Raw genomic sequence first — 12,500 nt, forward strand, 5'->3', positions numbered from 1 at the left:
ATAGTTTGTGGAAAGTTCATGAAACAAGTTAGTTTTGTTCCCACTTACGTTTTAGCAGCTGTCCCCTTATCGTCCCCTCACCAGCTTCTCTTTTTTAATCTGTCGATGTTACGCAGCAACATTGTTCTTAGTTAAATCTGCTTCTTGTTCAGCAAGTGGCTTCAGGCTGTTTAGCAGTGAGACTGAGAAGGTTTAGTGGAATAAATGAAACACACGTACGAACACACAGAAGTGAACACCTTACAACGGAAGAGCTGATCTCTTTAGGACCATGGAGTGTTGGGGTTAACACTGACAGGGTTGTTCCCTAAATGTTTACCTTCATGTTCAGTCTCTAAGTAACTGGATCTTCTAACATGACCATGTGAAGCTATTCAGCTCTCCAGGTGTTTGGAGCGGCTTGACTGCGGGAGGAGAAAGTTCAGGTTATGACCTCCTCAACACCAAACACTATTCTGATACCAATCTGATCATTTGTTCTGGCTTTGTTGTATCATATAGATAAAAGAACACTCCAATCTGTGGACAGCAGTGACAAATGTGCTGGAATGGCCTCCTTGCATCCTTGAAATCTTTTAAACCTTTGACAGGTTTTTGATGCCGTAGGCGGTTTTTAAGGCTAGAGGAGAACCTACACAATACACGGTAGTGCGTGTAGAAGGAAATTACAGGAAGCCGCTACTTTGCTGAGGTGTTGGTTGGCCTCAAACTCCAGACTTTCAACAAGTAAAAATGATATTTCTAAAAAAAAATGTATATATATAAGGTTGTAAGGTTGCTTGTCTGTCTGATGTTCCCAGAGACATAAAACTTATATTCACCTTCTCAGATATAGAATTTTAGGGAACAAAAATATTTTTTTTCCCTTTCTAAAGGATAAACTTTAATGGGGAATTTTAAGATAAGTGAAAGTTGCCTTCTCCATAGTGCTTCTGCTTTTCTTTTTACAGTCAGGGACTTTTTCCACATATGATTTCCTTCCATGATGCTATGCATTCGGTCATAACTGTAATTCATGTTGTGAACCTAACCAAGGGTCAATGATATTTCTGTATTTCTTCTTGAAGTGTTTTGGTCAGCTGCTTAAAAGGTCAAGGGGGTCTGCGGATTAGTTTATGCAAAATAAAAAGGTCTTACTCCTGAGATGTACAGTGAGAAAAGTGGGGAAATTGATTGGATAGGAGAACGGAATGATGGCACAGGGGTTAGTGTTACAGCCTGACCTCACTGGGGTTCATGGATTGACCCTGAGGTCAGAGGTACCCTGTGTATAAAGCATTGCTTTCATGGTGCCCTGTGGTACAGCGCTGTTTCATCCATGTTTACCATTGTGAATTTTATGATGCAGCAATTTCATTATGTAAAATGTCTACAAAGTGCCACTTAATCATCTATTTAATGATGCGGTGGCTCATATTAATCACTGGTTCTTTTCTTTTTTTTTTTTTTTTACAGGTATGGCCTCACAAGTCTCGGTCTACCCACCACATGTTTATCAAACTCAGACAAGTGCCTTTTGCAGTGTGAAGAAACTTAAAGTCGAACCCAACAACTGTGTTTACCATGAGAGGGCCTTCCCACTGACTTTTTTGAATGGTAGAGCCCTTGGCATCGGACAGCCAACGAAATTTGCACCGACATACAAGACACGGGACTTTGCAGGGGGCAGACACCGTGGGGACTTTCCAGTGCAGACTGTCGCTGTACAAGGGGTACAACGACAAGCAACCAGTGCAGCAGCACATCACCAAGGAAGAGGTGTCCCTTTACAGGGTAAAGAGCCGAAACATCTGGAAAAAGGCAGGAGCAGCAGTGGAGCTACAGGGGCATCTGGAGGGGTCAGGGGTGCGGACAACGGGAGTAGCGGGGGAGAAGGAGTTGCCGGTGGAGGGAACGACGAGTACAAGGAAGAAGACAACTGTAGTTCTAACTTGGCAGACGGTTCCCAGCGATGTGGTTTGAAACGTAAGAGCGAGGAGTTGGAGAACCAGGGAAACGCCATGCAGATAGTAGAGGACCTGTCAATGTTGCCTGCAATGTTGCAACCGAACGTGGGGAACCCGCCAGTCGCGGTCCCGGCAGCCGTAGCAGCGGGGCCAGTCAAACAAGTAGGTGGAAATGGGAACGGAGACGGTGATTACCAGCTGGTGCAACACGAGGTGATTTGTTCAATGAAGAACACCTATGAGGTGCTGGACTTCCTTGGCCGTGGTACCTTTGGTCAGGTGGTCAAATGCTGGAAACGAGGCACCAGTGAGGTGGTGGCAGTAAAGATCCTGAAAAGTCACCCGTCCTACGCGCGACAAGGCCAGATTGAGGTCGGCATCTTGGCCCGTCTGAGCGGAGAGAACGCGGACGAGCATAACCTGGTGCGGGCTTTCGAGTGCTTCCAGCACCGTAGCCATACCTGCCTTGTGTTCGAGATGCTTGAGCAGAACCTATACGATTTCCTCAAGCAGAACAAATTCAGCCCGCTGCCTCTAAAGGTGATACGGCCCATTCTTCAGCAGGTTGCTACCGCACTGAAGAAATTGAAGGCCATGGGGCTGATCCATGCCGACCTGAAGCCTGAGAACATTATGCTTGTGGATCCAGTTCGACAGCCGTACCGAGTGAAAGTCATAGATTTTGGTTCTGCCAGCCATGTCTCCAAAGCCGTTTGTTCCACGTACCTCCAGTCGCGGTACTACAGGTACGTGTGGAAGGTTAATGCGGGAGTCTTTGAGTTTTGTTCAGGCTGCACTTGTTCAAGTGTATTTTGATGGGTTTTTTTTTTTCAGGTTGTTTTACAATATGATATTATATCAGAATAATATATAATATTTTTTAAATGCGAAGTCTTAAATATTAGATATTGCAGTATAAAATGTAAATCTGTTATTGTTAGTATTCTTTACAGTAATAAAACACGTTTTTTTTTTTTATATACTGCGTTTTTTTTTTTTCTCAATTTCATCAGGTCAAATAACATTTGAGGTTTTCTAAAACTGCTGGCAAGGAAATGTCATATTCGACAAACATCCTGTCTATTCAGGAACCACATAGCAATTCTGTAAAACAGTGTTACTGCCAGAAGAAGGAGGGGAGTTCTAGCTCGTTAGTATGGGAAAGGAAGCAGTGTTTCTGAAAACATGCTCCAGCACAATAGCTTTTTTTTAAATGAAAAAAAAAAATGCAATAACTGTTAGCAGGAAAAAGATGAATTTAATTAAAGCCTCGTAAACAAACTTTAAGACGTCGCATTGAATTTAAACGACATTCCTTTTAAGTGAGTTCTCATCTGTGTAAATGTTTTGTAAAACTTTTATTTTTCACTTTATTGTTTCTGTGCAATAATGGCTGTCTTTTGATTTGTAAAGAAGTAGAGTGCAAAAGTTTGCACACCCACGAGAGAATGTAGAAGACAGAATTTTATTCTGTAGCAACAAAAGATTGTGTGATTGTATTCGCAAATGTTCCTCTAAGACTAAATATAGGAATAACGGTCCAAAGGACATTTCCTTTCTGAATGTCACAGAAATATTTTCTAGGAGCTGTCGTGTCTGTCGTTTCCCTTTATAACCGCCCTGGTCTCTGTTGGGTTGTTTTGGATTCTATCAACTGCAATATTCTCGTTGACAAATAAATCATAACGGCAAGCAGCGATTGGTGGGTCCAAGCACCAAGGTTGCAGCAGCATGGGTTTTATTGCCACATCACTGATTACCCATGATCCACATGGCATAAAGTCACACCGGAATTATGCCACACCCCCCGTTTGATCGCTGTGATGTGTTAATTGTTTGCCTAGCTATAGCAACACTGCTTTAGCCTAGAATGTCTTGATGTCATTCTCACCAAATTGTATTTTAATCTGATGAGTCTTTCACAAGTAGCATGTAAAAGTGTCAAGTACCTGTAAAAATGTTCCAAATCCAACCTGGCTGACTTCCTGTTGAGTGGAGATAAAGGGTGTGATTGTGAAAAAAGTGTCTTAAAAAGACCAAGATGTCTTTCAAATTTGGTTCATGTGGGTGAAACGATGTCAGCAATAAAGAACGCTGTCAGGGACAAACCCAGGGGGACAAACCCCATGGACACGGCCACGTCCGAGACTCTGCCAGATCCCGATGGAGAGCACTTCTGATCCGTGTGCCAGGTTTCGTGGGTTTTCATGCATGCAAAAATAACCGAAGAAAAAGAACAATAACAACTGAAGTTTATAGACTTGGGCCCTAATTATGCATCGTAAACTTTTTAAATCCAAAACCGGGCACATTTTATACTCAGAAACAAGCCGTGGCAGCTGAGTTTGAGCCGACTGGGCTGTTTCTTTCTGGAAGGTAAGAAAAATGAACCTGAGTTACATGTTGCATAATCAAGACTGACCCAGTTAATCTCAATGAGAGCTTCAGTCCTGTGAGAATGTTTACATGGAGTCTGCAGTCTGTTCCACAGGCCATGTCCTTACTGGGAGCTCGGTCAAGAACACGGCAACTTTGGTTTAATTAGCTTCGACACCGGGACTCCGCAGTGCGGCGCAAATATCTTAAATAATATCGACAATAATAAATAAAAATAAATTATTATTAATAGATAAGACATTTTTATTTAGACATTAATTTTTTAGGAACATGGAGTGTATTTTTATTGTATTTATCACTTAAGGCATTTGGAGGATATTTACAAACGAGCGGCTTCTTGCTGCTGCTCTTTTAGACCTGTGAGGAAAGCTTCCAGCTTCGAGAACGGCTTCTAACCTCCAGCCGAATATCTTGGCATGTGACACGCTGGTGACGGTCGAGCTGCGCCTGCTGTTGCTGCTTCTCCAGTGAGAGTAAATACCCAAACATACAGATGGAAAAGGGGGAGACGAGGAGCCACGGAGAGCCGAGCCACCTAAAATTAGCTGACTGGAGGCTCGCCAGCACGGTTTGACTTCTATAGATGGTGAAGTGCTCTGGCAGTTGGAGCGAAGTGAGTCAGGATAAAATGCATGCTGGAGAGATCGCCTCTTGGTCAAGGTCACAAACCTAAATAGTCAGCTGTTTTTGTTGCTTTTAGAAGGTGGAATACAGACAGCCTTCTCCGAAGGTGTTAGTCAGAGTGAGAGCCTGGTCTGTCATTCAATTTGTCTTAAACTTAATGGCAGTTCTTTGAGTTAAAGAGGATCTTTCTCACAAAGTGCGTCTACAACGTTTTATGACTTTTTTTTATAACGACTGCTATTCATTTTCGCTAATGGAAAAGTCCAGTAGACCCTAATTAAGCTCTTTTAAGAAATAAACACGCCGAGGCTGACGTCAACTTCTGCAGAAATCCTTTGTATTTTCTCTCGAAGCTCCTTGTTGGACTACGCTGCTGAGGTTCTGCTCAATAATATGCAAAAGACTTTCATTTTTATTTTAAAAACGAAGGCATATGAACGTATAATTCACGTTATTTGGGACCTACGTTACGGTCCCAACCAGTCGATCGATGCTCTTGTATCGACTCTCGTACGAAAGGTGCGCCGACTGACACCTCGTCTTCGTGACATAAAATCCCAGTGTGTGTACTGGAGAGTTTGTGTGGATCTAAACAGGGTTTCACGCTAACAACCAGGGGAAAAAGCTGCCACTTGTCTATTTTTAGTTACAAAATAAAATTAGCCAAAAGTTGTTCATGTGCTCACTTCCTTTGTCATTGCTGTACATAACATCTTTATCTCCTAGAATAAGAAAGCATTCGCATGTAAACCTTTTCTGAGTAATCTGAAAATTGATGAAAGCAAAACAACAAAAAGAAAAACAAGCAATATTTTTACCCCCCACCTACCCACACCCTCTTAAATACAGTACACACTCCAGTTTCTGCCTTAGACAGATGATCAGTGAGAGAAGGACGTTGTTCTTCGTCAGCTTCCTCGTCGTAGGTCGAAACTCGTCCTCATCGTGCATTTACGTTCGATCCGCTTAATATCTGGCAACCGGGTAAACAAACAGTTTCCAGCGTCTCACGATCGGGTCACTCGCCGATCTACAGTGTAATTTGCTTTATTTTGGTGTGAGTAACGGCGCCGGGGAGAGCTGAGGGTTTTGTGGTTTAAGAAGAAAGGGGTGGATGAAAGGAGCTCTGGTTCTTGCTCTCTGTGTGCGAGAACGCTGTGGGGACATTTCTGAGCAGCTGACGTCACGGTTTTGTTCTGTGATCGTAGGCAGGATGAGGCTTATTCCTCCTCTCCCCTTTTCCTCTCCTCGCCTCTCCCCTTTTCCTCTCCTCTCCTCCCCCCCTGGCTTTTAGAAGAAAAGCGGACGTTCTGGTTCCTCTCATGAGGTTTCAACATCCTCTGTTTCTTTAGGTCTCTGTTGTTTTTGATTCATTTTTACATCAAATCTATACAAATGCAAAAACATTCAGAAGCACTGATGAAACTAATAAAAAATGTGTAACATTCTCTTGTCCCTTTACCACATGGTGTTTCAGTGAAGAACCTTACTGCATGGGGTTTCAGTGAAGGACCTTACCACATGGGGTTTCAGTGAAGAACCCTAGAACATGGGGTTTCAGCGAAGGATCCTACCGCATGGGGTTTCAGTGAAGGACCTTACCACATGGGGTTTCAGCGAAGAACCCTAGAACATGGGGTTTCAGCGAAGGACCCTACCACATGGGGTTTCAGCGAAGGACCCTACCGCATGGGGTTTCAGCGAAGGACCCTAGAACATGGGGTTTCAGCGAAGGACCCTAGAACATGGGGTTTCAGCGAAGAACCCTAGAACATGGGGTTTCAGCGAAGGACCCTACCGCATGGGGTTTCAGCGAAGGACCCTACCGCATGGGGTTTCAGTGAAGAACCCTACCGCATGGGGTTTCTCTGTCTGAAAGTTCTCCAAGTAGAACAACAATCATTTAGATATAAAACTGCTTTAGCTTCTTTACACAGTCTTACATTCATCTGACAGACAAATAAAAAAAAACAGATCTCCAATTCTCTGGGTTCTTCTGGTGAACCTCTTTAGGATCTCTTGGAGGTTCTATCTAAAGCCCACAAGTCGGTCTTTTCCAAAAGAAAGAGCTCCATGAAGAACACTTTCAGGAAGATAAGAACCATAATTATCCATTTTCTCTGGATGTCAAACCCAGGATAGAATTCCAAATGAAGCACCCAAGTCCTCCTCCTCCTCCTCTTCCTCCTCCGGGAATTATTAAAACGCGGGATTATTTTGGGTTTAGCAGATCTACATGTACACGTAGCTGCTGTCGTGGAAAGTGGAGGAGATTATTGAAGACGTTCCGCCGATACACCGCGTTAGATTTCCTCAAAAACCGACTGTGAATATAGACATGAAATAAAGTGTATTTTTATTTTCCTCTAGATCGATCGCACAAATAAAAGACCTTTATTTCTATATAATACGTTTTTATTGACTGAAAAGGGTTACAAATTATTAGTGTCTGCTTTAATCCTCTGCTTCAAGGCGGTGTGTTGAATTATTGTTTAAAAACTATGATAATATCGATCTGTTGCCGGATTTATTTATATATTTATTTTAGATCAGCCATTAAAATTGAAATAAAACAAAAGGTTTTTATGTTGGAAATGATGTTGAAAAATAAATGTGTATAAAATCTGTAACAAATAAAAACACTTAAATAAGAAAATATTCAAAACTATGACGTAACGGTCAAGGCGTGTAACGTTTATATCCAGATACGATGGCGACGTTCTTCGGCGGCGAATCGTTCCAGCACAGAAGCTGCACCACCTTTATTTTCCTTTAAGGTGAAGAATCCTGGGGGTCACGGTGGCTTAGTGGTTAGCACGTTTGCCTCACACCTCCAGGGTTGGGGGTTCGATTACCGCCTCCGCCTTGTGTGTGTGGAGTTTGCATGTTCTCCCCGTGCCTCGGGGGTTTCCTCCGGGTACTCCGGTTTCCTCCCCCGGTCCAAAGACATGCATGATTGGCATCTCTGGAAAATTGTCCGTAGTGTGTGTGCATGAGTGTGTGTGTGTGTGCGTGTGTGCCCTGTGATGGGTTGGCACTCCGTCCAGGGTGTATCCTGCCTTGATGCCCGATGACGCCTGAGATAGGCACAGGCTCCCCGTGACCCGAGGTAGTTCGGATAATCGGTAGAAGATGAGTGAGTGAAGAATCCTAATCGGCGCTCGCTCCAGTCTCGCTGTATCATCTATCAGAACATTTCCTTTCATCACGCGGGACGGGAAGCTGACGTGTAGATCCTCCGCTTTGTACTCGACGTTTCTGATGTTCCTCTGCAGTGACGCAGACGTGAGCGGTGGGAGACGAACCTCTTCTCTTTCTAACAGGATTAAAATCTTTCCTCAAGTCGGTGAGATCCGTTAGTTACTGCTCAGGTCTCGGGAAGGCTTGGTGCAGCCTCGACCCGTTCTACAGCACCAATGTAGTGCATCGTTTCACGTCGTTCATCACACGGACGTCAATCTTCATGTGTTGACCAGACACACAGATACGACCTCACTTCCTGCGTCGGGTTTTTTTTCTGAGTCGAAGCACCGGAACGCTTTCGAATCAGAACGGGGGGTTGATCTTTTTTCTTGAATTGGGAGTAAAGTGGATTGCAGCATTATTTCTTACTGAAATAAAGCAAGATGAAGTTCTGCAGAACTCGTAAGGCTTCGTGCATCAAGCACAAGTTAAGCCAGTGTAGAGAACCAAAATGCTGAGCATAGCGCTGGCACGCTAAAGAGACTAAAATGAGCACAGGCAAGTTGCCCAGGATTTCAGAAGTACCCTTTATCACAGGACGCTAATCTGGTGTACGACCGAGCATATGGAGATAAGATGGATTACTGAACTCTCATTTAAAAAAGAAATGACTTCATTACTAAGTTTAAAGATCATTTCTGAGCTCCGTTCCTCTAAAAGCTCTTCTAAAGATCGTCATCGCGAAGCCGCTTTATTTATCGCACTTTCTCTCTTTTCTGCTCTTACGTTCCGGGAGGAAAAATATGACCAGAAGAGGCATTTCCTCAGACTCAGCTGAGGGAATTAATCTTTAAGTTCTTTGCATGCATCGGATACACAGATGAAACTACACAGCATTACATTTCCTTCACACACAGCTGCTTTCAGCGTCGCTGCACAGAGACGAATATTTAGCACAATGCACAGCTGATTAGAAGCTTTGGGTGATTTGATTAAGATTTGAGCTTAAACCTAGAATTAAATCCCGAAATGCCGAAGCTCGGATCGGATCGGCTGTGTTTATTGGCAGCGTGTCACTTGTCTGCGTCACATGGTCACGTGATCGCACTCCGTTCACAATGATGTGTCTGTACTTGTGTTCATTTCAATTTGAGCCCGAGAGGAAATGTCCCCAGAACCCCATCTACATTTATCTGTTTTTATATAATATAAATACTGACCAGGTCTCAGTAATACACACGTGTTAGAGGAGTGGGTCAGGGTTTGGGCGTCTCTACAAGCGTGAAGAAGATTCTTAGCTTTTGTGGATTCATGAGGCGCCGAAGTCGAACGTGAGTCGTGTCGGACGCTTTGTCTCGGATCAGAGAGACGTTAGAACAAAGTGTCTTCTCAGATCTCTGTCTGAGAATATCAGTGATCTGTTGTTAGTCATGCTTAGTCACAGGTTAGAGAGCGAGAGAGAGAAAGAAAGAGAGAGAAAGAAAGAAAAAAGAAAGAGCGAGAGAGAAAAAGAAAGGAGAGTAAGAGAAAGAGAGAGAGAGAGAGCAGAAGAAAGAAAAAGAGCGTCAGAGAAAGAAATCAAAGAAAGAGAAAGAATGAAAGAAAGAGAGCAAGAGAAAAAAGAGAGCGCGAGAGAAAGAAAGAAAGAGAGCGAGAGAAAGAAAGAAAGAGATTGAGAGAAAGAAAGAAAAAGAGAGCGAGAGAAAGAAAAAGAGAGCGAGAGAAAGAAAGGAAAGAAAGAGAGAGAAATGGAGCGAGAGAAAAAAAAGAAAGAAAAAAGAGAGCGAGAGAAAGAAAAAAGAGAGCGAGAGAAAGAAAAAAGAGAGCGAGAGAAAGAAAAAAGAGCGAGAGAAAGAAAAAAGAGCGAGAGAGAGAAAAAAGAGAGAGCGAGAGAGAGAAAAAAGAGAGAGCGAGAGAGAGAAAAAAGAGAGAGCGAGAGAGAGAAAAAAGAGAGAGCGAGAGAGAGAAAAAAGAGAGAGCGAGAGAGAAAAAAGAGAGAGCGAGAGAGAAAAAAGAGAGAGCGAGAGAGAAAAAAGAGAGAGCGAGAGAAAGAAAAAGAGAGCGAGAGAGAAAAAAGAGAGGGCGAGAGAAAGAAAAAAAAGAGAGCGAGAGAAAGAAAAAAAAGAGAGCGAGAGAGAAAAAAGAGAGAGCGAGAGAAAGAAAAAAAAGAGAGCGAGAGAGAAAAAAGAGAGAGCGAGAGAAAGAAAAAAGAGAGAGCGAGAGAAAGAAAAAAGAGAGAGCGAGAGAAAGAAAAAAGAGAGAGCGAGAGAAAGAAAAAAGAGAGAGCGAGAGAAAGAAAAAAGAGAGAGAGAAAGAAAAAAGAAAGAGAGAGTGAGAGAAAGAAAAAGAGAGCGAGAGAAGGAAAGAATAGACAAATTGTGGAGTTCCTCAGTAAGCACTGGACATGAGCTACATTAAAGGCTCTGTCTTTAACATGGTGAAATATTAAACCTCTGCAGCTCAGTGACTCCTCAGCTGTTTTTACCACGATGATGACGATGAGAAAATGATCTCCTCAATGCACAAATACACGTGGCTCCATGGGGTAAGGGGCGACTCCGCGTGTCGGCCGAAATAGTGCGACGTTTACAGAATCTCGTTTAAAAGTCCACACGTGTTTTACAAGGCTAAAAGACATGAATTCAACAAGAACTGAGAGAGAAGGGTGGAATTTTAACCCTGGGAATGTTGATGAAGATCAAGATCTTTCTGAGAGAAAAGCCACCGGCCAATTGGTGATCTGTGCTATTTATAGCCCCGCCCACTCGCGGACGAACTAATTTGAGGACGTGTTCTTGTAGTTCAGCTCACATGGTAATGGAAACCTTGACCAACCGTTGGATACTGGATTTGATACCACGTGGAAGACGGCTGTACGGTGCCTCGCAAAAGTATTCACACCCGCTGAACCTTTTCACGTTTTGACACGTTACAAGCACAAACAAATATGTATTTTATTAGGATTTTATGTGATCGACCGACACGAAGTGGCACATAATTGTGAAGTGGAAGGTCGATAATGGTGATAAATGGTGTCCAAATTTTTTTTACAATTAAATATCTGTGGTGTGCATTTATATTCAGCCCCACTGACTCAATACTTTGTAGAACCACCTTTCGCTGCAGTTACAGCTGCAAGTCTTTTGGGGTTTGTCTCTACCAGGTTTGCACGTCTAGAGAGTGAAATGCTTTGATCTAAACCTCTCCATTGTAGCTCTGGCTGTATGTTTAGGGTCATTGTCTTGCTGGAAGGTGAAGCTCCGCCCCAGTCTCAAATCTTTTGCAGACTTGATTGCCCTGTATTCATCTAAGATTGCCCTGTATTTGTCTCCATCCTTCTTCCCATCGTCTCTGACCAGCTTCCCTGTCCCTGCTGAAGAAAAGCATCCCCACAACATGATGCTGCCACCACCATGTTTCACGGTGAGGATGGTGTGTTCAGGGTGAAGTGCAGTGTTAGGTTTCCGCCACACATAACCTTTTGAATTTTGTCCAAAAAGTTCTATTTTGAGGGGTCACGGTGGCTTAGTGGTTAGCACGTTCTCCTCACACCTCCAGGGTTGGGGGTTCGATTCCCACCTCCACCTTGTGTGTGTGGAGTTTGCATGTTCTCCCCGTGCCTTGGGGGTTTCCTCCGGGTACTCCGGTTTCCTCCCCCGGTCCAAAGACATGCATGGTAGGTTGATTGGCATCTCTGGAAAATTGTCCGTAGTGTGTGATTGCGTGAGTGAATGAGAGTGTGTGTGTGTGTGTGTGCCCTGTGATGGGTTGGCACTCCGTCCAGGATGTATCCTGCCTTGATGCCCAATGACGCCTGAGATAGGCACAGGCTCCCCGTGACCCGAGATAGTTCGGATAAGCGGTAGAAGATGAGTGAGAGAGTTCTATTTTGGTAGAACTCATCTGACCAGAGCACCTTCTTCCACATGCTTGCTGTGTCCCCCACATGGCTGGTCGCGAACTGCAAACGGGATTTCTTATGGCTTTCTTTCACCAATGGCTTTCTTCTTGCCGCTTTTCCATAAAGACCAGATTTGTGGATTTGTCCTGTGGACAGATTCTCCCACCTGAGCTGTGGATCTCTGCAGCTCCTCCAGAGTTACCTTGGGCCTTTTGGCTGCTTCTCTGATTAATGCTCTCCTCGCGCGTCCTGTCCGTTTAGGTGGACGGCCGAGTCTCCGTAGGCTTGCGGTTGTGAAATACTCTTTCCATTTCCGGATGATGGATCGTACATCATGCTCCGTGAGATGTTTCAAGGCTTGGGATATTAATTTTTAACCTAACCCTGCTTTAAACTTCTCCACAACGTTCTTTGGTCTTCATGATGCTGTTTGTTCACTAATGTTCTCT

General features: G+C 43.7%; 1 protein-coding gene across 1 annotated transcript in view; it reads left to right on the forward strand.

Annotated features, from left to right (window-relative positions):
- hipk3b (homeodomain interacting protein kinase 3b) overlaps positions 1–12,500 on the forward strand; it is a 37,375-nt gene that overhangs the window by 7,429 nt on the left and 17,446 nt on the right. The window contains exon 2 of the mRNA XM_060878804.1: positions 1,456–2,692. Within this exon, the coding sequence (XP_060734787.1) occupies positions 1,458–2,692 (1,235 nt within the window). The 5' untranslated portion in view covers positions 1,456–1,457. The remainder of the gene's footprint in view (positions 1–1,455; positions 2,693–12,500) is intronic.

This window comes from Tachysurus vachellii, chromosome 9, assembly GCF_030014155.1.
Source record: "Tachysurus vachellii isolate PV-2020 chromosome 9, HZAU_Pvac_v1, whole genome shotgun sequence".
Lineage (NCBI taxonomy): Eukaryota > Metazoa > Chordata > Actinopteri > Siluriformes > Bagridae > Tachysurus > Tachysurus vachellii.